The sequence below is a fragment of the Pristiophorus japonicus genome, chromosome 11 (assembly GCF_044704955.1).
Source record: "Pristiophorus japonicus isolate sPriJap1 chromosome 11, sPriJap1.hap1, whole genome shotgun sequence".
Lineage (NCBI taxonomy): Eukaryota > Metazoa > Chordata > Chondrichthyes > Pristiophoridae > Pristiophorus > Pristiophorus japonicus.
The window spans coordinates 177,113,830-177,141,116 of record NC_091987.1 but is presented as its reverse complement, the minus strand read 5'-3'; the positions used below and the strand labels follow the sequence as shown (position 1 = coordinate 177,141,116).

The 27,287-nt window shown below is 46.2% G+C and overlaps 1 protein-coding gene across 3 annotated transcripts in view; it reads right to left on the bottom strand.

Moving 5' to 3' along the window:
- Positions 1–463: 463 nt before the first annotated feature.
- Positions 464–27,287, bottom strand: part of ilvbl (ilvB (bacterial acetolactate synthase)-like) — a 50,407-nt gene continuing 23,583 nt past the window's right edge. The window contains exons 11-16 of one of the 3 annotated variants that reach the window (XR_011595923.1): positions 24,996–25,165; positions 18,221–18,291; positions 16,578–16,649; positions 12,280–12,385; positions 9,101–9,782; positions 464–1,451 (exon numbers count right to left, since the gene is read on the bottom strand). Coding sequence is in view for 2 of the 3 variants with exons in the window: in XM_070894310.1 (XP_070750411.1) it covers positions 9,604–9,782; positions 12,280–12,385; positions 16,578–16,649; positions 18,221–18,291; positions 24,996–25,165 (598 nt within the window). In the remaining variant the exon portion in view is untranslated. Of the gene's footprint in view, positions 1,452–6,398; positions 9,783–12,279; positions 12,386–16,577; positions 16,650–18,220; positions 18,292–24,995; positions 25,166–27,287 lie in introns of those variants that run through there. The other 2 variants (XM_070894310.1, XM_070894312.1) reach the window with 2 other exon arrangements.

Genomic DNA, 27,287 nt, shown 5'->3' with positions numbered 1-27,287 from the left:
GCTCTAGGTACAGTTGGTTGAGCAAGGAATGATGGCAAGGAGCCTGGGGGAAAAGCCCTGCTCATCTCCAAACAGTGCCACTGGATTCCTGAGCTCCTGGACCCCCGAGATATGTGTTTTGAGCGAGCTCACGCTCCTTACAATCTGGCGTGCAGCCCCACCCGCCCATCATCCAGGTAAATGCAGCGACACACGCCCAGCAGTGAGAGAGAACCCTCGAACCTGAATTCTGGTTCACGGGATACACCACATACCTCAATGACTTTAGCAGGTAGAAGAATAAACAATCTATCGGACCTCATCAGCTCAGTGAGTAGCACTCACACCTCCGAGTCAGAAGGTTGCTTTTGTACTTGCATTTGTTGTTACCATTAGTGTACAATATAAAATTTCACTAAGCATTACTGGGATATAAACAATGCGTTTAAAAATAGTTCAACTTTTACAATTTGAGCCATCGGAAACCAAGTATGTTGCGACTCTGACACGCGTGCGCCCATGTATGACCCACTGCAGATCATGTGCTAGCCTGTATGCATCGTGGCATGCTTTACCTGTATACCAGATTGCACTCTGGCAATGTCCTACAAGAGATTGCAGCTTGTACACGTTATAGTCAATCACATCTAGTTTCTGTGCCCTTTCGTGGACATCTTATGAACTGCAGTTCAGGCAGCGAGTTAAAGTCTTCATGAACACTGATGCCATCTGCTGGCACAGAGGGACCACTTTAAATAAACACATGAGAAAAGGAATAAAAGAGGTTGATTGAACTGCACGCCAACGTCCCGGGGGAAGCTGTCGGTCTGATACTGAAACTTTTCCGGATAAACAGCACAATGAAGCTCTTGTGTATTTCAACGTTACCAGATTCAGAATCTTACATTAACAAGACCTTGGTAGCTCTGCAGCACATTTCACATCAATCAGGACATCCCAAAGCTCTACATGGTCAATGAATTGCATTCTTGGTGCAGGAAACCACATCTGACAAGGCAAGACTCCGCACACAGCAACAAAATGAACGACTGGTTACTCGGCCTTGGTGAGGCTGCCTGAGTAGTGATGATTAGGACACCGGGAAAACTGCCTGCTCTGCAAATAGTGACAGCGGATCTTTTACTGTCATCTGAGCAGGTAGATGATGCCGCGTTTAACCTCATCATAGGCAGTCCCTCGAAATCAAGGAAGACTTGCTTCCACTCTAAAAGCGACTGTACAATCCAATATGGGAATTACAGTTTCTGTCACAGGTGGGACAGACACTCGTTGAGGTAAGGGTGGGTGGGACTGGTTTGCCGCACGCTCTTTCCGCTGCCTGCGCTTGATTTCTGCACGCTCTCAGCGACGAGACTCAAGGTGCTCTTCCTCCACTTAGGGTGGTCTTTGGCCAGGGATTCCCAGGTGTCGGTGGGGATGTTGCACTTTATCAAGGAGGCTTTGAGGGGGTCCTGAGAAACATAGAAAATAGGTGCAGAAGTAAGCCATTCAGCCCTTCGAGCCTACACCACCATTCAATAAGATCATGACTGATCATTCCCTCAGTACCCCTTTCTTGCTTTCTCTCCATACCCCTTGATCCCCTTAGCCGTAAGGGCCATATCTAACTCCCTCTTGAATATATCCTTGTAACGTTTGCCCTGCCCACCTGGGGACAGGTGTGGTTAACTTATCCAAAAGGCGGCATATCTCTTAGTACTGCACTAAAGTTTCAGCCTAGCCACAGATTTGGCTGTGGCAACACTGTTTTAGTGACAGGCGCCCATTTGAGTTGAAAACTCCTTACACACACCTTGCATGTATATAGCGCCTTTAACAGAGTAAAACAAGGCATTTCATAGTTAGCAAAAAAGTTTTACACTGAGCCACACAAGGAGATGTTAGGTGAGGTGACCAAAAGCTTTGTTGAAGAGATAGATTTCATGGAGCATTTTAGAGGGACAAGTAAAGAGGCGGAGAGGTTTAGGGAGGGAATTCCAGATTTGAGGGCCTGGGCAGCTGAAGGCACGGCCACCAATGGTGGAGCGATGAAAGCTGGGGATGCACAAGAGTCCAGAATTGGAGGAGCGCCGAGATCTCAGAGGGTTGTAGGGCTGGAGGAGGTTACCAAGATGGGGAGGGGCGAAGCCATGGAGGAATTTGAACACAAGGATGAGGCGTTCCCAGACCGGGAGTAAATACACTCACAATACAGGTGTATATTTACGAACGACATACCACCATGCAGCATCCAAGAAATTAATGCCCCCCTCCCCCCAGAATGCTCGCAATTGCTGCTTTTCATCTTGCTATTTTACCAACAAATGCACAAAAAGGTTAAAGTTCACACACAAAGCGTGTGAATACAAGCGTTGATATCATATGGCCAACAATTGTATTCAGTACTCATTTATTTACTAATCAGAAATACATTTAGCCACATCTGGATCCCCAATTAGTGGAGATTGTCTAATGTATTGGACAACACTGGTCAACATTATAGGCTCAAGTCTCTAGAGTGGGATTTCAACCCACTACCTTCTGACTCAAGAGTCGAGTGTTACCAACTGAGCCAAGCGGACACGTGAAACAATGGCAATGACTTCACTTGACTAACAGCAAAAACCACCCAATCAAAAAACAGATAGCTCTCTCTGGTCAGGGGAAAGCAAAGTGGAGGGAGAGATGCTTATGTCCAGTGATACTCTGTTCTTGGGAAAGGAGTTTCAAGTTAAAAGCATAAATTCCACTGTGAGGCTCAGATTGAAATAAAGTATTTTATTATTTTAATACAAAGGTACAGTATAAGAACACAGCATGTACCATTAAATGGAGGTAGAACTGAACCCAGCCCTCAATTTCCCATTATTGAACTTAAACTTTCTCTCTTTCAAGAATTAAAAAAATTTGCTTAGTATTGTAGTCAACTGATTAGAGATTAAAAACCGATCCCCATTTCTGGCGTTTCTTGGTTCCCGGTGTCTACGCTGCACTTGGCAGCCATTTGACAAACTCCTTCACTGGGGAAGGTCATATGGTCCACGTTAGAAGCTTCTCTGAAGTTCGGCAATTGTCTAGTGAAGCCCCATAGTTCAAGTGGGATGAGGCCCCGCTTTGCTTCAGTCTTACTGGAGGGGACCCTGGCCTAGCAGAGACCTGACAAAAGTAACCCGAGTCACGTGAAGCATGAATAACAGGGAGCTCCCCCAGGGCTCAACCAACTGAGGCAGGGAGCCCCCACCCCTCCGGGACTCAACCAACCGAGGCAGGGAGCCCCCGAGACTGACCCAACTGAGGCAGGGAGCCCCCACCCCTCCGGGACTCAACCAACCGAGGCAGGGAGCCCCCGAGACTGACCCAACTGAGGCAGGGAGCCCCCACCCCTCCGGGACTCAACCAACCGAGGCAGAGAGTTCCACCACACCCCCCCGACCTCAACCAATTGAGGCAGGGAGCCCCCGGGACTCAAACAACCGAGGCAGGAAGTCCCCCAGTGCTTAACCAACCAAGTTAGGGAGCCCTTGAGACTCAACCAACCGAGTTTGGGAGTCGGAGCAACAAGCTGCCCCGAGGACTCAGCTGAACTACAAGCTTCACCCAACTGCACTATTCCAATAATATTACACCACTTAAGGAGCTGTAAATAAATATTCTGCATCACCCCATAAACAAGATATATTGCTTCCAGAAGGGAGACCTGAAAGAAATCACCAATTTCCCAAATATTAACATCCTAAAGAATTGATTTTGGACAACATACATTTTTTTTTAAATCAACTATTTCCCATCTTTGTCAAGTCGGTCACACGCAAAGGAGTTACATGGATAATCTCAAACCCATCATTGTAACCGGATGTTGACGGTTTGAAACCTTTATTTATTCAATATACTGACAAAGGTGAACTTAGAAAAATAGACTGGAAAATCTAAGGAACCCGTCAGTGGGAGCGGGTCGTTACACCGAGAGCGCTGCCACCCAGCCTCTGGGTTTGTACATTGTACTCCGACCCAAGAGTTTGGTTTGGTTTGAGTTGCCGGGCGGGATGCGGAAGAGACATGGGAAAGGTAGCAGAGATGAAAGTTTAACTGTTACAGATAAAAGATATTCTGCTTCATCTTTCATGATCTCAGTCTAGTTTTAACTGTACGATTGTTGAGCCAACTGTTCAATAGATGGCTGGCATCGCAACTTTCGAAAGAAATCAAGGCATCCACCCAGTCAAACAAAAAAAAGAGAAAGGCTACTGTAGTGCTGCTGACCAGCCACCAGATGTCACTAATGCACTGCCAAACAGTACTACAGACATCTAGGGGATAGTATATTACTGCCCGCATCATCTCCAGTTAACTACCGTAGCCTTAAAATTAGGTTTGAATGTGAGCGTACATGCACTTAATACATTTGTATTAAATTCCTTGACTATTTTAGGAGAGCCATTAACCTGCATTAAATGAGAACAAAGGAATTTCATACGAACCCATGTAAGTGTTTGTATATAATTTCAACAGCCTAGTTGCAAGGCCCTTGGCTTTAATATTGGTTTCCTGAATGCTGAAATTGGCCTAATTTCAGAACCAGAAGAGGAATGTATTGAAGTTTCCTGATACAATTCTTCCCACTCACTTCAAACCCATTTATGTTAAAATCCCATTTATGTCGACAAAAAAAAAAGGCCCAGCCCCATCTCCGCACATTAATACCGAAAACTTTGCGTGCGTCGACGTAATCTCCAGCACAGCTAATTCGACGACATTGCACCCCTAACAGTAGTACCGGCCTTGTTATTGCCACTTAATGCCAAACGGTGTGACACGTGAGCAAGTGCAACATGTGCTTTTTGGGCCTGTAAATTAGCCAATCACAGCTCACGCACGGTGGATACCAAGACTGGCAGTACACGAAAATCGAGAATGCTAGAGGATAAATATCGCGCAACTAAAGCGTGGAAAGTTCAGAAAAGTTTGCAAAATCTTTCCCGTGATAGGGCTGGTGGAAATCTGGTATACCATAAAGACAGAGTAGGAAGGAGAAACATGGGCGTTGCAGATAAAGAGAAACTACAAAATATGAAGATGCATATTCCAAGTGGCTTAATGAGTTCTCCCAAAATCCCAGCAGTACAATTGATCGCAATATGTTTATTTAGAAGCTAAGAGGGTTAAATTAGGAGGACAGCTTGCGTACTTATCTTGTATTGCCTCGAGTTTAAAAGATTGAGGGGTGATCTGAGTGAGGTGCTTAAAATGTTCAAATGATTCAACAGAACGGATACAGAGGCACGATTTCCTCTGGTGGGGGAATCAAGAACAAGGGGACATAATAAAATGAGTGTTAGGCCGTTCAAGAGCAAAATCAGGAAGCACATTATCACAAAGGGTGGTGGAACCCTAGAATTCTCTCCCCCAAAAGGCTGTGGATGCTGGGGGCCAATTGCAGCTTTCAAGACGGAGATCGATAGATTTCGGTTAGGTAAGCGTATCAAGAGACGTAGAGCTAATGCGGGCAAATGAAGTGAAGATCAGCCACGATCGAATTGAATGGCGGAACAGGGCTGAGGCGCAGAATGTCCGACTGCTGTTCCGAATGTTCGCAATCAGAGAGGTGTGGGATATTTCACCTCCAGCAACGGGTGGTAATGCCACTTTTTTAAACATTTGTTCCTAGAGTGTGGGCTGGCAAGCCCAGCATTTATTGCCCATCCCTAGTTCTTCAAGACTTGGTATGCTGCAAGAACATTTGTAATAAGGGAAACATGCTGATTTGTCCTACCGACGAGTGTAAGACCCTTCACCAAATGCTGAGGGTCTACAGCTCACGGCCCATATTTACAACGCGGAGAAGATGGCCTTGATCTTGAAATACAGCCTGGACAAAATCGCATCAAGGGACAAGTGTGCACTGGTAGTGAACCATTCTCAGCACCGCCAACCTCTGGGAACAGATCAAACTCAGCTTGACGTAATAGGAGCGTCAAAACACCCGCGATTCTTTACCAGTCAATTGAGGCCAAAGCCTGGATGACATTGGATATCTGTACAAGATGGATCCAAATACTTGATCGAACGGTGACAATGCTTGGCTGGAAAGTAACGTCATTAGTTGATAGCTGCTCTGCACAGCCTTGTATCAATGGCCTTCGAGCCAATAAAACAGGTCTTTTCTTACTCTAGAAACCACGTCTGTAATCCAACCAATGGATCAAGGCAGAGAAAACGCTTCAAGGACATCCTCAAAGCCTCCTTGAAAAAAATTAATCTTGGCAATCCTTGGCCCAAGACTGCTCAAAGTGGAGGAGGAGCATCTGAGAAGGTGGCGAACTCTTCGAGTCTTCGTCGGGAGCACATGGAAGTCAAGCGCAAACAGTGGAAGGAGTGCACGACAAACCAAGCACCCCACCCACCCATCCCTCCAACCACCGTCTGCCCCACCTGCAATAGAGACTGTAGGTCCTACATTGGTCTCATCAATCACCTTAGAATTCATATTAGTATGCAAGTCCGAGGGACTGCCTAAGGAGAAGGATCGAGGGATTATTCACAAATACTGCCGAACACTTTTAGCTCATAAAAAGTTGGCAGATGTTAACACCAAGGAAGAATGGGCAGGAAAACCTACTGGGGGGTAATGCTCAATTTAAAGAACGCCTGGCGATTGGTAAAACCAGACAAGTCAAAACGGTTATGTGCCGTTTTTACTGCAATCCACAAGATGGCTGTGATGTGACAGTGGATCACTGCTGAAGACAGCATCAAGGATCAGGCTGTGTGTGAAGCCTGTGGTGCACAAGATTGGTGCAGAAATCTTGCTGTTAATGTGGATGCACTGGATTGGTCTACTGCAGCACTGGCATAGAAGGGCCATCTGACAGCCCAGAGGTCGAGAAGTCTGAAAACAGATATCTCTCAGCCATCAAAAGATAAAGCAGCAGTTAATTATTTGGATAAGCCACGAGCGCTAATCCGAAAGCACCAGGGACACGTTTGCAACGGTCTACTCTTAAAGTCGCTATTTGTTTTCTTAAATCAGTCAAGAAAAATGTAAACAAATGGACAGAAATTTAAAATGAAGAAATTCAACAATCGGTGATTCCATTTTTAAATGTATACATTAGGTCTGCTTATCTCAACAAACCACTGCTGACAAAATTAGAATGGTACCCAGCACATTGATAAAAGTGGGGAGGGCTGGACTAAATTAGGGGGCGTGGGAAGGACGGGACTAAATTAGGGGAATGGGGAGAGCAGCCTTAAATTAGGGGGCGTTGGAAGGGCGGGACTAAATTAGGAGGCGTGGGGAGGGCGGGACTAAATTAGGGGGTGGGGCAAACTGTGAGGCAGAATGCTGGAGATTGCAACAAGACACTGGTCGGTTTAGCAGATGAATGTAAATGTCAAGGGACATTGTTTTGCGAGAACGAACCTAGAAATGCACCCTAAATGGTAAGCTTCTGACGAGAGTGGGAGGAACGGAGAGAGAGCTACGGTTCAGGTACAGAGATCTCAAGTGAAGACCACTAAAAGACAAATGGGATTCTGGACTTTGAACAAGGGGCGTTGAACATGAAAGCAAGGAAGTGACGTGGAATTATCACAAGACGTTGGTTTGGCCACAGTTGAAGCACTGCGTGCAGCTCTGGTCACCCCATTGTAGGAAAGATATTAGATCTATGGAAAAGGTGCAATGAAGATTCATGATAATAACACCAGGAATCAGAGATGATAGTTATAAAGAAATGCTCGAAAAACTGAGCTTTCTGCACTGGAAGAAAGGAATGTTAGAGTACGTTGTTTTTTTTGGACTGAGAGGCCATCGAGCGAAGAGGACCATGTGACAGTTGTCATGCCGACAACTCCTGCAGCCAAGATAAAAACCAGGATTAATTTAATCCACAAGTTAGCTGGGGAGCAGATGCCCACTCCCTGCGGACATCCACCTTGGCCCTGGTTTTCTCAGGAGCTGAATATCGAGCACCCGTTTAGGCAGGAGTGCATGTCTAAATCCCGTTGATGCGCAACTGACCATCAGAGAATCATCACAGGAGCGCTATAACCAGCACCGACAGTCTGGTTCCCGGTCCTCGCACATAGCTTGCCGCCACCGCTCGGAACAGAATACATCCAGGCTCCGCAAACTGCCTATTAACGAGGATCTCCAGAAGCTCAAAATATGCCACCTTAAGTACAGGAACACCTTCTGGGTTAGCGGCCAAAATCGTCTCAAAATCCCGGGACTCTCAGCTGAAGTCAAGTGGTGGAGGATGTGGGAAACCAATGGGGTCAAGAACTGAGACCAGATCGCAGACCCCAGACGCCAACCCCTTGACTCCACTGTGCCACTTAAAGTATGGGTCACTGCCAAATTCATCCAGGCACTGCCAACACCGACCGGCTACATCAATGGAAGGTGAAGGGCAGCCAAATGTGGGACTGTGGAGAGGCTGGAAACCACCAAACATCTTGTGAACCATTGCTCGCCAAGATCCTTCCCTGAGAGAATAACTTCTATGCGCTCCATGCTGCTTTTGAAGCTGCCATACGAACAGAGGAAGACGGCATCAAAGCAGTTACGGTGGAACTAATGGAGGTTTTCAAAATCAGGAGGAATTTTGAGAGGGTCAATAGTGAAAGGTTAGAAAACTCATCAACAAGACCCACAAACTCAGGAACTTCACTAGAAGAACAAAGACAGAAGTTAAAAAAAAATTCCACACAAGTTATTAGAACATGGAATGGTTTTACCACATGTGGCTAACGGAACTAAACTTTATAAAGGAATTGGAGAAGTATTTGAAAAAGAATTACAGAGGGTGGAGGGAGAGGGAAGGGAAATGCAATCTAGCAGACAGCTTCAATTGAAGAGCTCAGTCAAAGCACAGTGCAATGGACCATATGGCTTCCTCCCTCAGAAGTGCTGCAACAGGCTGTCCCACAGAGAATGGGGGGGGGGTGGGGAAATAGGGCTGTGCCTGCCATTGGACAGTTAGCCCCTGAATTCAGTCATGTCACCATGACAGGAGGCCGGGCACTTCGTGAGCAAAAGTGGGTAAAGAAAAACTAGAAAAGGACCCGTAGCTCTATTTTAGCTGGACCCTTCGACTCGCTGCGTGGGAGCTGGGATCACCTGGCTTCCCGATAGCATTCCCGTGCTTTCTTTTGCCGGAGAGGAAACAGCGCTGTGCTCCAGCTCAGTCTACACACCGCAGCCTGGCAGCCCATAGAGGCACATCCAGCAGCAAGTCTCCCAGGGTCTGCGGACAAAGGGAAATTCATTCAAGTGGCCTCCAGGCTGTGTAATGAATACCACTATTAACCAGTTTACAAGATTCCGAGCTGTACAACGATCAGGAATTCATCAAAATTAACACAGGGATCAATCTAAAAATTCAACAAATTTACATTATTTCTTTTTAAAAAAAATCAAAATGCCAGTGGTTATTAGTGTGAATTAGTCTTTGATTTGGTAACTTGTGCATCAAGTATTTGTTTTTTGCATCAAATGTTATTGCATGATTATATACAATCTTTTATCGCTCCATTTCCTGTCTGTTTATGCCCACGAGGGCGAGTATAATGAGGCAAGGCACACGCGAAACATCAAACCCATGATCCGTACAGAAGCCGATATTACACAGAGATGGAACCTTCCCTGAAGTTTGATTTTCCTATCAGGACATTTATGAGGGTGGGATTCCCTTTCCTGCACTCCTCCTGAGCGGCCCTGATTACATCGTCCATTTGCTCTTCATTCTCCCGGCTCAGTAAAAAGCCTTTACCGCCATATCCCTCGGCAACTGTATGGTAGTCTGTGGAGAAAAGATATATTGAGGTCATTACTTCCTCCAAGCGCACTCAGTGCCTGCAGTAACTGAAATTAAAGGCAGGCGGGCACGGTCTAAACCTCCACCAATCTGCTGTCACCTCCCCCACCGCCCCCTAGAATCACTCGGCATGAGGCTTGGGCCTCTCATTCTCCAATAGTCCCTCACCTTACAAATAGGGGCCTCAAAACCACAGACAGACACAGAGGCCATGTAACTACCTTCCATTTGAACCAGTGTCTCAACGCCGAGAGCATGCAGGAATCAATCGCAGATAGCAGAAAGAGCGTGCGGCAAACTTGTCCCACCCTCCCTTTCCCTAAACGACTATCTGTCCCACCTGTGACAGGGACTGTGGTTCTTGTATTGGACTGTACAGCCACCTAAGAGTGGAAGCAAGTCTTCCTCGATTCCGAGGGACTGCCTATGATGATGAAGAACCATTGGTGCCCGATGTTTACAGACTCCTAAACTGTGCCCATTCATTCATGGTGTCCTCACCTAGACTTGGGAAATTAACAGGAGGTTTTAAGCCGGTGAAGTGAAAACTGGTGATTTCCAAATTAACTGAATGCATTGGAGGAAGAAAGAACGTGAGGACAGACAGAAAAACTTGCATTTATATAGCGCCTTTCACAACCACCGGAGGTTTCAAAGCGCTTTACAGCCAATGAAGTACTTTTGGAGTGCAGTCACTGTTGTAATATAGGAAACGCGGCAGCCAATTTGTGCACAACAAGCTCCCACAAATGTGATAATGATCAGATAATCTGTTTTTTATGTTATGTTGATTGAGGGATAAATATTGGCCCCAGACACAGGGGAGAACACCCCTGCTCTTCTTCAAAATAGTGGCCATACAATCTTTTATGTCCACCCGAGAACAGACGGGGCCTCGGTTTAACATCTCATCCAAAAGACGGCACCTCCAACAGTGCAGCACTCCTTCAGCACTGCACTGGAGTATCAACCTAGATTTGTGTGCTCAAGTTCCTGGAGTGGGATTTGAACCCACAACCTTCTCAGAGGAGAGAGTGCTACCCACTGAGCCACAGCTGACACTCCCAGTTACCGAATGGCACAGCACAATCATTCTCAATCGCCTCTCCGCCTTCCAATGGCTCAACTTGTAAATGTACGATGGGAAACTGAATGCTGGTTCTACTCTAGGGCTGCCCCGAGTAAGCGGATCCCCAGTGGGACGGCAGGAGGGCAACTGGGCACCGTGCCCCAAGTTCGAGCCACAGAAAAAGTTCCTGCAGCTGATAGCTGTCCACTCAATCCTGCTTGGGTGAATAAGCATGAGTTAGGACGAAGCAGAGGGAATAATGCCAAGTTGCAATGCCCTCCCCAATAGACAGACTGCCAGATACTCTGCCAACACTTGGACGTGGAGATTTGATCTCGCCAAATAACCAAGGCAGTGGTTGACAGCTTGGAACTAGTTCCTCAAGGAAAGGAGCAAAGATACAAGAGCAGAGACAAGTTTTCACTTTACGTTCTAAGCCTGTTGCACTTGTACTTCCTGTCAAGTTGCGTCCATATTGTATGCAAAGTAAAACTGGTTCAGAGCCAGCAAATAGACAGCTTGCAAGCTATTCGAGCCATTTGCTTTTCACGTGCAGTTATACATCTATATGAATTGCACTCCACCTCTCTTCCATTCCAGGTGTCTGCTGTGGCTCAGTGAGTAGCACTCTCGCCTCGGAGTCAGAAAGTTGTGGGTTCAAATCCCACTCCAGAGACTTGAGCACAAAAATCTAGGCTAACACTCCAGTGCAGTGCTGAGGGAGTGCTGTACTGTCGGAGGTGCCGTCTTTCGGATGAGACTTCAAACCGAGGCCCTGTCTGCTCTCTCAAGTGGACGTAAAAGATCCGCAGCACTATTTCGAAGAGCAGGGGAGTTATCTCCGGTGTCCTGGCCAATATTTATCCCCCAATCAACATAACAAAAACATGGTGTTTATAGGAGCTTGCTGTGCACACATTGGTTGCTGCGTTTCCTACATCATCATCATAGACAGTCCCTCAGAATCGAGGAAGACCTGCTTCCACTCTTGAAGTGAGTTCTTTGGTGACTGAACAGTCCAACACGAGAGCCACAGACTCTGTCACAGGTGGGACAGATATTTGTCGGGGGAAGGGGTGGTGGGACTGGTTTACCACACACTCCTTCTGCTGCCTGCGCCTCACTCAACGTAACAAAAATGATTATCTGGTCATTATCACATTGTTGTTTGTAGGAGCTTGCTGTGCGCAAATTGGCTGCCAGGTTTCCCACATTACAACAGTGAAGTCACTTCAAAAGTACTTCATTGACTGTAAAGCGCTTTGAGATGTCCGGTGGTTGTGAAAGGCGCTATAGTAATCAAAGTCTTTCTTTCTTTCCTCTGCCTGCCATCGATACGCCAAACCAGCAAGAGGTGGGCGAATGAAGATTTCTCGGTTCCGTATTACCACAGCTGAAGAGCCTGCCACGTACCGGTGTATGCCAGGCCACAGGCCACGTTGCTGCCCAGCAATGGAACCTGCTCTCGGGAAATCTGGCTCCAGCCGGCATCATTACCGACCAAGGCGATTACGGGAGTCTGAAAGAATATGGATTAATAGAGAAAAAAATAAATCTAAATATACTCAACATGAACATTATGCCCTCTGGTATCTGCATCATATGTCAAAGCAAACTGCTCTTTCACACTTGATCTAAAAAGTTAACTATCTAATTGTTTGGTGGGGAGGGGTTACTGAGTGACAGTGTGAGGGAGCAGGATTATCAGTAGAGATAGTCAGCAACACAGGGCAATGGGGGAGAGGGGTTACTGAGTGACTGTGAGGGAGCTGGATTATCAGTAGAGATAGTCAGTAACATAGAAACATAGAAAATAGGTGCAGGAATAGGCCATTCGGCTCTTCAAGCCTACACCACCATTCAATATGATCATGGCTGATCATGCAACTTCAGTACCCCCTACTCCTGCCTTCTCTCCATACCCGCTGATCCCTTTAGCCGTAAAGGCCACATCTAACTCCCTTTTGAATATATCCAATGAACTGGACTCAACAACTTTCTGTGGTAGAGAATTCCACGGGTTCACAATTCTCTGGGTGAAAAAGTTTCTCCTCATCTCGGTCCTATATGGCTTACCCCTTATCCTTAGACTGTGACTCCTGGTTCTGGACTTCCACAACATCGGGAACATTCTTCCTGTATCTAACCTGTCCAATCCCGTCAGAATTTTATATGCTTCTGAGATCCCCTCTCATTCTTCTAAATTCCAGTGAATATAAGCCCAATCAATCCAGTCTTTCTTCATATGTCAGCCCTGCCATCCCGGGAATCAGTCTGGTGAACCTTCGCTGCACTCCCTCAATAGCAAGAATGTCCTTCCTCAGATTAGGAGACCAAAACTTCACACAATACTCCAGGTGTGGCCTCACCAAGGCCCTGTACAACTGCAATAAGACCTCCCTGCTCCTATACTCAAATCCTCTCGCTATGAAGGCCAACATGTCATTTGCTTTCTTTTAACTGCCTGCTGTACCTTCATGCCTACTTTCAATAACTGATGTACCATGACGCCCAGGTCTCGTTGCACCTCCCCTTTTACTAATCTGTCACCATTCAGATAATAATCTGCCTTCCTGTTTTTGCCACCAAAGTGGATAACCTCACACTTATCCACATTATACTGCATCTGCCATGCATTTGCCCATTCACCTAACCTGTCCAAGTCACCCTGCAGCCTCTTAGCATCCTCCTCACAGCTCACACTGCCATCCAGCTTAGTGTCATCTGCAAACTTGGAGATATTACATTCAATTCCTTCATCTAAATCATTAATATATATTGTAAAGAGCTTGCGGTTGGCTGCCATTCTGAAAAGGACACGTTTATTCCCACTCTTTGCTTCCTGTCTGCCAACCAGTTCTCTATCCACGTCAATACATTACCCCCAATACCATGTGCCTTAATTTTGCACACTAATCTCTTGTGTGGACCTTGTCAAAAGCCTTTTGAAAGTCCAAATACACCACATCCACTGGTTCTCCCTTATCCACTCTACTAGTTACATCCTCAAAAAATTCTAGAAGAAGATTTGTCAAGCATGATTTCCCTTTCATAAATCCATGCTGACTTGGACCGATCCTGTCACTGCTTTCCAAATGCGCTGCTATTACATCTTTAATAATTGATTCCAGCATTTTCCCCACTACCGATGTCAGGCTAACCGGTCTATAATTCTGTGTTTTCTCTCTCCCTCTTTTAAAAAAGTGGGATTACATTAGCTACCCTGCAATCCATAGGGACTGATCCAGAGTCCATAGAATGTTGGAAAATGACCACCAATGCATCTACTATTTCTAGGGCCACTTCCTTAAGTACTCTGGGATGCAGACTATCAGGCCCTGGGGATTTATTAGCCTTCAATTTCCCCAATACCATTTCCTGACTAATAAGGATTTCCTTCAGTTCTTCCTCGCTAGACCCTCGGTCCCCTACTATTTTCGGAAGGTTATTTTTGTCTTCCTTAGTGAAGACTGAACCAAAGTATTTGTTCAATTGGTCTGCCATTTCCTTGTTCACCATTAAGAATTCACCTGATTCTGACTGTAAGGGCCCTCCATTAGTCTTCACATATCTATATAAGCTTTTGCAGTCAGTTTTTATGTTCCCTGCAAGCTTACTCTCATACTCTATTTCCCCCCTCCTAATTAAACCCTTAGTCCTTCTCTGCTGAATTCTAAATTTCTCCCAGGGTGTTGGGGGAAGGTTTACTGAGTGACAGTGAGGCAGATGGATCATCAATAAAGATACAATCAGTAACACATCATCTATCCAAACTTTACAATTCATCATATTTTGCTCCTTTAATGAGAACATTGACTCAAATTAAATCCTACATAAATGATCACACAGATGTCAAGACAATTTCATTTTATTGCTAAAATACATTAGTAAATTGAAGCACCCTCTCTACAGTGTAGCACCGTTGACCAGCTGGGAGCAGATCCATACCAGTGACTCCCCACATGGTGAGTGAACAATCTCCGCCACACGCTCGTTTGGAGATACTGAGCCAGAGGGTCTGGGATGTCCATGTTGGACATCCTAGAGAGATGCATGTTGGACATCCTGAAGGGTTAAGGGTTAATAACAGAACTACTTTGCATCTTGGAGTGACAGGCTTTCCGATATGAACAGGATGGCTTTGAAGTGTTGAGAGAGGAAAGCATAGAGTGTCTACTGATGCGAAAGTGCTTATGTACGGATGTAAGTGCTAGTAATGATGTCAGCCATGAATGATTGAAGTATAATTTTAGGGTAACATAGGTAGAGGTATGTATTAGTTATAGAATGGAAAGATGACAGTTGATAAAGCCTGTTCTAAAGGGTTTAAAGACAGTTACATCCGGAAGTCTTGATGAAGGGAAGTAGCTTTGGAATAAGCAACTACAAGGGGTCAAAATTCCGTTTCTAATGCCACCCGTTACCTCCAGAGAGGGGATGTTAACAGATGGCTAAGTACTTAACGTCAGCGACGACTGGGTTCCTGGGCTCACGCTAAATGTACTTGGACAGTGGGGGCGGTAGCAAGACATATTGCTGCGCGTTCGGCCGCCACCCATGTGGTGATGTCATCAAGCGTGCAACGCACACTTGCCGCCACGGCTGCGAAATTAGGCAAGTACGGTGGCCTTACCGGCAGGCGTTTGTACAGCCTGGGAAAGCTGGCAAGACATCAGGGATCAAGGTAAGTGGCTCTGTTTATTTATTTTTTTAACATTTATGTATTAATGGGACCAGTGGGGAAGTGTGGGCGAGGGACATTATCGGAAACTTTTTTTCCCCAATTTTTCCTCTCACATGCCAGCAGATACCATCGGGAAATTCGGTCAGCCTCCTGAGCTCCCGCTCCATTGGTGCCCGAGGATGAATGCACAATGCCACTTTTAGCGCTGCTCGCTCATCTTTGGGCGGGAAAACTCAATTTTGTAGTTTGAGGCGGCACCTACCACCTGCTGTTAAATTCAGCGCTCAGCCGGTATCACTGCCTCAAAAACGGCAGGACCGAATTTCGACCCACAAGTATTTGCATGAATCTTAAAAGGATTTTGGAATAAATACATCATGCAGACATTTACCTTCGATATAAAATAATGTCTAAAGGAGCATGGTATTCACCATTTCTTTGGCAGGCTGATCACCTGTACTGTGCATCAACAAAGTCTGTTCCGTACACTCAACTACGAAGTGTCTCGTGCTTACTTGAAACATGTTGCTGTGACTCAGAGGAGGAAGGAGGTTGACTGCTAACAGTCCAGAGGGGTAGAGTCACAGAATAACAACTTGCATTTATAGTGCCTTTAACGTCCCATGCTTTGCAGGAGCTTAAAATCAGAGACAAAGAAATTGACACTGAGCCAAAGAGACATTAGACGCAATCCTCCCAACGGCTGCTTTCAGTGAGTCACTGGAGCACAGCTGGAAGCAGGCTGGCCCATTGCTCACTCAACTGGGGAAAAGATTTAGTACAGGAAACTCAAGCAAAGAGCAAAGAGCACTTTCACTAAAAAGAAATTGTGCAAAGGGGTAGCTTGCAAAAATACGGCGTCTGGACAGTTTGAGAATACGAATTACCGCCCAATGAAGATGTCTGCAGACTGACGAGACATCCCCTTGGTGCAGTGCGCACTCATCACGACAGCCAAGAGCTGGGAGATAAGAGCGTGAAATGGTAGCAAATGCCCGTTTAGTACCAGCGAAGGTATCGCACGTACCTCGTGACGTTTGAACGTATCAAATTCAGCAATGCTGTAGCCAAGGGAACCATCTCCATAAACAATCCAAACCTAGACACAAAATAAAATACAGGGACTGAGGACAAGGGTTTACTGATCTCCACAGAATAGCAGAATGGGGTCACTCCCCACGGTGCAGTAACAACAAACACACTTCATTAAAAACAAGAGCCAGTGTTTTAAACTCGTGATCGACGTTTGTGACTTAAGCTGGAGCTCGGAATACAACAATTTTACACTTGGGGCACTCGGTGTTGGTATCCAACTATCACAAGCCAGGAACAATGGGTCAGATGCACAGTAAAGCTCCCTGTACCCTAACAATGATCCAGAATTTGCTGGAGCAGTGCATCTTGCAGTGAGCGTCTTGTTGGGGTTTTTTTCCCCTCGGCCCCAATTAATTTTGTGCCACAAACGACGCAAGGGGATATCTGGGACCTTGGTAAACGACAGGGCCAACAGTCTCAATAAAATTAACGGATCGAGAAGGAAACAGGAATGACAGAGAAGGATGAATTAGAGTCAAATCAAGTCCAGAAAAAGAAAAGAAAGATTGGGATCGCGAAAACAGAAAGAAAGTGCCAAGAAAAAAAAATATTAAAAAACCTCTAGGAACAAATCACAACCTGCAAGTGAGTGAGTCTCCACAGTTTCAACGGTTCCCTTTTGGGCCGGAGAGATCGAATTTCATATCAGGGCCAAAAATCACCTCATGAACAGAGCCCCTACACCACAAAATAGCACCCCTAACTTTCTGCAGCAAGTTTGATTCGTAATTACAGCACAAATGCAGCAATTTCTTGAAACTCACGGGGAGGTGGAGCTGCTGCTTTTGAAAGGCCAACAGTGGACTGGAGCAAATCCTCCAGCAATTTGTGGCATTTTGCAAATCATAGCTTATCTCTTCCTTGCCACAAATTGCTGGGGGTGGGGGGGGGGGGGGGGGGGGGAGGAATTAAATTAAATGCACTAATAAAGGCCACGCACCGTGAACTTGCCATTAGTTCCTCAGCAGATTCTGGACCAATGTGTCAAGATCCTAACCTTAAGAAAATAAACCCCATCGGCACCAGAGTTGGCAAATTACAGCCATCCTTACACTCAATGAACTTGCCAACCTGGAGGAAGTTTAATGCTTTAGGTTCGTGCTCACTAGCAACTGGGTTAATCTCATTTTATAGGAATACTGAGACTCTTGCAGCCCAGGTTGCTGGTCCCAAAGTACGGATTTCCCTTCACTATCTGGCCCGAAATTGCACAGTAGCGGCAGAACCAGGGCTGTGCAAAAGGTAATTTCTTGATCCCTCTGCTTAAATCTCTACACCGAGAGCTTCATCTCAACAGTTGTGGCTGGATTTAAGCCCAGATCCCAGAGGTGAAAGGCTAGAAGCAGATACGCTGTTTTAACATGGCACCAATGAATCAAAACATTGACGGGCAGGATTTCTTTCACCCTGGCTCTCTCAAGTCAAGCAAAAATGTTAACATTTGAATGATTGGATGAAATCTTTAATAGGTATTCAAACTCCCTCCCCTCCTTACTGAAGGTGCCTGTTCAGTACACATCCACAGGCCAGAGCAGTCCGCTGTGTGAGTGAGGAAGCAAGGTAGATTGCACTGACCTGTGACTCTGGTCTGCAAAGCTTGGCTCCAAGTGCAAATCCACCCCCCACTCCGAGCGTCCCGAACGCTCCTGGGAACAGAAAGACGAGAGAGATGAAAGATCTTTGTAATCAGTGTCTGCATTTCTAACAAACAAATTAAAAAAAACACAAGAGCTGCTGATTAATGTTGGTCTTAAATCATTCAGTGTATGGACTGGGTCACTGGGAGAAGTTTGACTCTGTTTTGCCTCTAGGTCAGACGATTATAGAACCAGGAGTTGGATTAGCAACCTAGGGTGACACTCCAATGCAGTACTGAGACGGTGCTGCACTGTCAGGGTCTCCAAGGTCCTGTCTGCTTGCCTGTTCCAGTGGATGTTAAGCTGTAATGGGAAGATGATCAGTTAGCATTTAGATTGAATGGACTAAAGGCCTTTGATACCCCACTTCTATTATAGTGTCTTAAACATGACATTCTCCCAACTTCTGACATCATCTTGTTTATATTAAAAAATCATCAACTGGCCAGAGTCTATTCCACAGCAATTTACTAGCATTTATAAAAATACACACAAGGGGGAGTCCCTACCCACTGCTGTTAGCACAATCTTACATTGAGATTTTACTAGTTCAAAGCGCAAGTCTTTGTTTTAAATGAAATCTCAAGCAGAATGAAGTTTCTGATGATCAATCACACATCTTCTTGAATATGGAACGACCATGTAGACCATAGCTGTGCCTTCTCGCCCCACCCGTCATACAACTTGTGGGACAGCATCAAACAGGTCAACCCCACTAACTCCTTTCTTTCAACAGCATCATGTTCTGCATACTGACTGTATCTCTACTGATGTTAATCCTGCTCCCTCACACTGTCACTCAGTAACCCCTACCCCAAGGCCGTGTTACTGACTGTGGGCTCAATTTTTCCCAAGCCCGTTTTCTGACGTTTTGCCAGAGTTACGCCTGTTTTTCTAGGCCAGAAATATTTTGCCAGTTTCCCCGATGTATAATTCAAATTTGATGGCGTGCAGCCTGTCCAGTCGCCTCGGGGGGTGGAGCCTGCTGTCTGCGCCAAAAAACGATGCCGTACCTTCTGCGCATGTGCGACAAAAAAAGTGAGGCTTTTGGTATTGTTTCAATGGACGCACATGCGCAGCACAGCTCCGGGTCTGTAATCAGCCATTTTTAAAGAGCCAGTTGTGTGAGGAGTGCTGAGTGAGAACACTGGAAAAATCAGAGCTGCAGCAGTACAAGATGCAACGCGGTGCAAGGACCAAGAATTTCTTACAGGATGAAATGGAGGCACTAGTTACTGTGATTGAGGGCAGATGGCAGGAGCTGGACACCAGCAGAGGTCACATAAAAGTTCCACCCAAAGAAAAGAAGAAACGCTGGAACCAAGTTGCAGAAGATTACTGTGCAACGGTGACCACCGCAAGATCTGGAGGCCAGTGCAAAAAGTAGTAATTAGTGCAAGTAATATTTTTATTTATTCAATGCAATTGCAATTGTAAATGTGACCAGCTGTATAAGTCCCACCCAGCAGAAAGACACCCTCTAAAAAGTTACATTTTCATCTTTGCAGAGGAAGGTGGCACATAATGAAAGGGAAAGAACTCGAACAGGAGGAGGCCCAGCAAATCTGCAGCCACTGACACCCTTGGAAGAGAGGGTCGCTGCTTTGATGGGCCCTGCCTAGAGTAAAGCAACCACCACTGCACAAGTTGGGCCTACTCTCGAGGGAGAGGGTAAGTCCTGCAAATTCCACAGTCTGGCTTTACTAAATGTTAAATACTGCACAGGCTAGCTATGCTTCGGTTCCTGAGGATGTCTCCCATCAGCTACACCGTGCTGATGTAATGTGCTATCATTCATCGTGATCCTTCAAATCAGCCTGCTGCCTGCGCTGTGTGAGCCTACTCACGCCACCCACCCGGTCCCTTCCTCTGCTGCTAATCATGTGTTTGTTCAGTTATATTTTGCAGAACTTGAGGCCGACCCTGACGATAGACGATGGGCCTGAAGAGGAGAACATCTTCCAATCACACCCTCCAGACCAAGAGCATGGGAAGGGGGGAAAATGGAGATGGATGAAGCCCCCACTATTTTACTGACTTTGGTGGAGGTGCAGGTGCCGCCCATTGAGGTGCCAGCCCCTTCCGTGACTAGTGGTTTGAGTGTTGGTGGGACATTCCATGGTTTCCTAACATCCGAGGCTGCGGGTCCCAGCGGTGGGGTGCAGCGAGGCACACCCAACGCCCCACCTTCCAAGGCTGTGAGTTCCAGTGGTGTGGTGCAGTGCAGCGAGGCACACCCAACGCCCCACCTTCCAAGGCTGTGAGTTCCAGCGGTGTGGTGCAGTGCAGAGAGGCGAGGCACACCCAGGGCCCCACCTTCCAAGTCCCAGTGGTGGGGTGCGAGCCACACACGTGGGGAGAAGGGGAAGGAGAGCTCGACTGCGCTCGCCTGAGGTGCAGGATCTAACAGATGTGGTTTAGATGATAACTAAGTGGGGAGAGCATTGCCTTTTCGCGATCACTCCTGGACACCATCAGTGGGGTGAGTGATGAGGTAGCAGGACTGTCGGGAGAAGTAACAGCAATCTCACAAGAAATGGGAACGATGTCAGGGACTACGAGTGAGGGAATATCTCAGTCAGCTGAAACCATGTCAGTGACCATGAGGGAGGGAATGTCAGAGATGGTGCAAACACTATCACTGAACATGAGGGGAGGAATGTCACAGGTAGTTCAGACACTCAGTAAACATGAGGGAGGGAATGTTGGACGTAGTTGAGACACTGTCAGGGCGCATGAGGGACGGCATGTTGGACGTAGCTGCTGCAATAAGGGAACACGCCCAGACCCCACGCCCATTGACAGAATCAACTGCCACTCCCACTCCAATCCCCACACCAGCCTCTGAAGAGCCCCAAGCCGGGCCCTCCACATTGCTGCTTGGGCCCTTCACCCCCGCTCCCCCACCTTCAACGGGTGCGCACTACCCGAGATCTTAGAAAGTAGAAGCTTGGTACCAACCCCAGAAACGCTGCGCCACCGCCTGCGGTCACCAAGAACAAGAGCGGTGGGCGGTCTTAGAGGGATGGGTGCAGCCTTTCTTTGCTGCTGCTGTTATTATTGTTACTGTTGTAACTGTTGTTCTCAAATTAAAAGATTTTTTAAGTTATATAAATTTACAAGTTTAAAAGTTAGTGAGTGATTTTAGAGTTTGCAAGTGATCGTAACTGAAAACTTTTAAAGTTTGATACAAGAATAATTTTATTAAAGTTAAGTACAAAGAACTGTGTTAAACTTTTGAATAAAATACATTTTACATTAAATCTGAATCATCTCCATTATTTGCTCGATTATTAACACAACTTTTGGAGGAAACAAGAATCATTCATCATTTGTTCCATTAACACAATACAACATTACGGCCCCAAGTTTCCACACGCGGCAAAACAGGCGCCCCTCCGTGCTGGGCGGCCGTTTTTTGCGCCGAAAACGGCGCCTGAAAAAAAAACGCGCTATTCTCGAGCGCTTTGCAGCTCGATATCTGCTTGGCGCGGCGCCAAGGGGGCGGAGCCTACCACTCACACCGATTTTGTAAGTAGGAGGGGGCGGGTACAATTTAAATGAGATTTTTTTCGTGCAGGCAACCCTGCGCATGCACGTTGGAGCGTTTGCGCACGCGCAGTCTGAAGGAAACATTGGCACTCGGCCATTTTAAAAAGTGCTGCAGAAAAAGTGACAATGTGTTTATTGAACCCTTGCAAAGGCTTGTATTTTAATTTTCTTGATATTTCTGTGTGTGAGGGTGAGGGAGTGCATTCTGTAATTAAAGATAGACTGTGATAAACAGTACACATGCACTTGTTTGAGACTATTCAAATTCTTTGCAGCTGTTCAATTTTTTTCATTTTTTAATAAAACCACATTGCCCTTCCATGATCAGCACTGAGGCTTCTTGCAGCTTTCTCCCCCTGCCGTCGGGAATGGCTGCCTCAAGTAATGAGGCTTCCTGCAGCCTTCTCCCTGCCGTCGGTCGGTCCCGACGGCAAACCGCTGCCTGAAAGACTTTCACACAGGTAGGAACATGGTTTATTTAATCTTTTCTTTGCTTATAAATGTTTATTCAGGTTGGATTTATTTGTATAAGTATAACTAAGGATTTATTGTAGAATGTAATGACTTCCCTTCTGCCGCCCCCCCCCCCCACCTCATTCCCGACGCCTAATTTGTAACCTGCACCTGATTTTTTAATGTGTAGACAAGGTTTTTTCAAGCCAACAAAAATCTTCACTTGCTCCATTCTAAGTTAGTTTGGAGTACGTTTTCACTGTGGAAACTTTCAAATCAGGCGTCAGTGGCCGGACACGCCCCCTTTTGAAAAAAAATTCTGTTCAAAAGGTGAAACTGTTCTACCCGACTAGAACTGCAGAAAACTTAAATGTGGAGAATTCCGATTTCTAAGATACTCCGTTCTCCACCAGTTGCTCCTAAAAATCAGGAGCAAATCATGTGGAAACTTGGGGCCTTTGGAACAGGTCCAAACAGTAAACATGGTCCATGTGGAATAGTTGCCACTGAACCTTCAGGCAGCAAAGCATTCACGGATGAGCTGCTGGTGCAAGGCTCAAGCAATCGTTTGAAGGGGCACGACGGCCCGGCCTCCTCGGCCGCTGTGCTCCGGGTTCAGGTACTTGCATGGCTACCTCGTCCTCATCCTCCTTCTCGTCATCTGCATCTTCCTCATCATCAGCCACTCTCACTTCAGGTGGGTCTTCTCCTACCAGCTGCTGCTAAGTTATGCAGCATGCAGCACACAACAGTGAACTGACCAACAATGTCAGGAGAGTACAGCAAGTAGCCTCCAGATTGGTCCAGGCATCGGAAACACTGTTTCAAGGTGCCAATTGGCCTTTCTATGATGCTGCGCGACATGTTGTATTCCCGGTCAGCTTCCGTCTGGGTTACGCGTGGGGGCATCATGAGCCAGGTGGCGAGGCTGCATCCTTTGTCTCCTAGTAGCCAGCTCTGCCCTTCTGGCTGCTGTTGAAACATGGCAGATATAATGCTCTCATGTAGGATGAACGCATCATGGGTGCTCACAGGGTATCTTGCATCGACTGACATGATGCGATGCACGACATCACACACGAGCTGTACATTAATGTAGCGGAAGCCTTTTCTGTTCCTGTACATCTTGGAATCCTCCAAAGGTGCTCGCAAGACGATGTGGGTACAATCCAATGCAGCCCTATACTTTTGGGAAGCCAGCAATCCTGGAGAAGCCCACAGCCCTTTCACACATTACATAAAGTTCCCCATGATCGTCCAGGCAGTCACTCCTCCGTGCATATACTACAGCGGTCACCTGCCGAATGCAGACATGTGTTGCATGTTGAGAGATGGCACACACATCCTCAGTTGTAGCTTGAAACGATCCAGAGGCATAGAATAAAAGTGCAGCTGTAACCTTCACTTCAACTGACAAAGCAGTCCTCCTGACGCTTTTAGGTTGCAGGTCTGCTTTCACCAACTCAGATCTCAGTTACAACTTCTTTGCAGAAGCACAGCCTTCTGACACAGTCTGCATCACTCAGGTGCAGGTACGAACACCTGTCTCGATATACCCGACGTGGGTAAGGCCTCCTGCCCAGCACCCCTACGGGCTCTGAGGTTCCTCATGCGATGACGGCAAATCAATTGTCTCCTCGTAGCACCATCATGCAGAAGGCTCGCACAAGGTATGGCATTGTCAGTATGCCCCCCAATTGTTAAATTTTATATTTGCAAGAAGCTCAAAACGCCAAGGCGGCAAGCAGGACAGATTCTTTGTTCTCTTTCCCAAAGGTCTGTCTGGATGGACCACACCCAGGTCTTCAGACTTCTCCTCCCTCACGAAACCCCCACCCCAAACTCATTGCAGTCTTCCAATCGACACCTCCCTCCCCGGGCTCAGTGCAGAAGCATTCCGATCACCCTCCCTTCCTCCCCCCCCCCGGGCTTGTTTTCCAGACGATCCCCGAGTTCCTGTGTCCGGGCGCGGGCCGATTCTGACGGCCGACATAACGACCCCCCTCCAGCCCTGCTTGAAGATGTTCGGTGGTGGCGTGCAAGTTTAAAAAAACTTCAGAAATCCACGTTCTCGTTGAAAGGAAAAAGAGTTGAACTTCAAGTGTTAGAGACTCTCCAAAGATTTTGATGAAAAACAATTACGTCTCTCTGCACCGATTTGTCAATGTGCGCTGTTTTCTGTTAACTCACCAGAAGGTTTTTCAGAAGTGGCCAGATACACCGACTTAGGAGAAAACATTTGGGGGCAAACTGTGAAAAATGCTGAAAACTGGTATAGGCTTGAGGGATCGCCCCGATGACATCAAAAAACCCAATGTAGAAAAATCTTAACTAAAGCAGTTACGCCGGCGCAGATTCCGGGGAGAAACTTTGAATTAAATAATGACGCCAGAAAAAATGGCGCGTGCCAAAAAAACAATGCAAATGACCCAGGAAAATTGAGCCCTTGCTCTTTATGTAAATATTCTCCCCCACTCCTGGAGACGCAAACTCTCTAGTATCCCATCCAAGTAACCAGTCTCCAAGCATGGACAGAGTGTGTCAACTGGTTATTTAAGCAGAGGGGGAAAAACCACAGCTGAACTCCAGCCAGCTCTCACCAATGTCCATTTTCCAACTCAAATATAACCAGAAACAGGACCTCTGGTTGCTCCCGCTAACCCCACTGCTAACCCAGGGGCTCCTTCGACTATTCAGTTTATACTTACCAGGATCGAGCCATCGGAGGGGTCCTCGAGGCTTCAAGATATAGGCAGCACTGCCCACAAAGTCACCCCCATCGGTCACAATTATGCTGTCCTCCTCTAGCAAATGCTCAACACGATGGAGAACCTTCAGAGGGTTTAGGTGTTTCGCCACTTCCTCCTCGGACTTTTCACTGAAAGACAGTAAATGAATAATCCACCTCAGAAACTTTGCCCTGTCACTGTCTCCCGCCAGCTCCATATACATCTCATCCGGCCCATCCCAACTTCAAAACCCTGAAATTTGACTCAGCTGATCCCAGTTAGAAATTTAGAGGGTTCAAGTCCAACTCCTGAGAACATGTTTAAGGCTGACATTAGCAAGCAGTACGAAGGGAGTGCTACATTGTCAGCAATGCTATCTTCTGAATGGGTCAATTTAAAAGGTATTAAAGGGTTTGGGGCAAAGGCGGGTATAGAGAGTTAGGTCGCAGATCAGCCATGAGCTTACTGAATGGCGGAATAGGCTCGAGGGGCTAAGTGGCCTCCTCCTGTTCCTATGTTAAATGACACCTTATCTGGATAGACGCAGGGCACAAATCAAAGAGCAAGATGTTTTCCTAGTGTCCTGGCCAATATTTCTCTCTCAACCAATACTGCCAGAAACAAATTATCTGGTAACTCATCTCATTGCCATTTGTGGAATCTTGCTGTGTACAATTGGCTTCTGCATTTTCCTACTCAACAGCGAGTGTAATTGAAATGTAAATTATACGTCAATCTAACTGAAATGCAATATAAATACAAGTTCCTTATGAAAGCAAAAGCATTTTTAAGAACAGAAAAAGGCAATTAGAACCTACAAGCTCATCCCTTTCCATTGATCTCAGCCCCACCTACCGTCCTTCACACATTATCCCTGCACACTCCAGAAAAGTAACAAATAGCCTGTTGCACCATTTCTACTGTCTGCTTCTTGACCATCCCTGGTAACTTTTTCAAGTCTTTTTTCTATTTGGCATGAAACCATTTCTCAAACTTGGCTCCTTCTTGCAAACTTCCTAATGTTTAACTCGCAACCCCCTCACCCCCAGCCTCAAAACCCACCCCTGGTTTTTGAACCCCTCACCATACTATCCACCCCGTTATTGCCATTATAGCTCATGTCCCATTTTACAAGCAAAATTGAATTTCACTTCTAACTTTAATGCAAACATTTAAGTCTCCAACAATGAAACTCAGCTGCAGTGCACCCAATACCAGCTGAATCTTTCCATTGCCCCGCTCACTAATCTGGCCCAGTTCCTTCTCGCCTGAAGGTAGCGACTCCTCGATGGTTACTGCTTCGCCAGCATCTGCTAACTTGATCAACAGCTACTATTCATGTGTGAGCCTCGGCTGAGTTTGATCAGATTATTTGACCTTTGGGGCATCACAGTATGACCCTGCCCTCACCCAACACCAACGCTTGTGCAGTTTCCTGCAGAGCTCATTGGGAGTGGGATTCTCAGTTGATTTTACTCTCAAACCCAGGGTGATGAGATCAATTGGAACAGGCTTTCTGCATCAACACGGAGATCAGCTAACTTATCACAGACATAGGAATACAAGGAACAGGAGGAGGCCATTCGGGTCCTCGAGCCTCCTCTGCCATTCAATTATATGATGGCTGGCCTGCATCTCAACTCCATTTTTACACCTTTGATCCGTATTTCTAGATACCCTTAACTAACAAAAAGCTGTCTCAGTTTTGAAAGTTCCAATTATCCCAGCATCCATAGCCTTTTGAGGGAAGAAAATTCCAAATTTCCAATATCCTTTGTGAAAAAGTGCTTTCTGACTTCACTCCTGAAAGACCTAGCTCAAATTTTAAGATTGTGCCCCCTTGTTCTCAATAACCCCACCAGAGGAAATAGGAACTCTATTTACACTATCAAATCCCTTCAACATTTTGAACACCTCAATAAGATCAGCCCTCAATCTTCTATCCTCGAGAGAATACAAGCCAAGTTTATGCAATCTGTTCTCATAATCTAACCCCAGAGATCAAAGCTGGGCTCTATGGTTTAGGTATTCCCTGGATAAACTAACAGTCTTTCGAAGATTATTTCATCGGAATCTTAGGCAAAGAAAGAAAAATACATAGATACATAGAAAATAGGAGTAGTAGGCCATTCGAGTCTGCACCGCCATTCAATATGATCATGGCTGATCCTCCATCTCAACACCACATTCCCGCTTTCCCCCCATACCCCTTGATGCCTTTTGTTTTTAGAAATCTATCTATCTCACTCTTAAATATATTCAATGACTTGG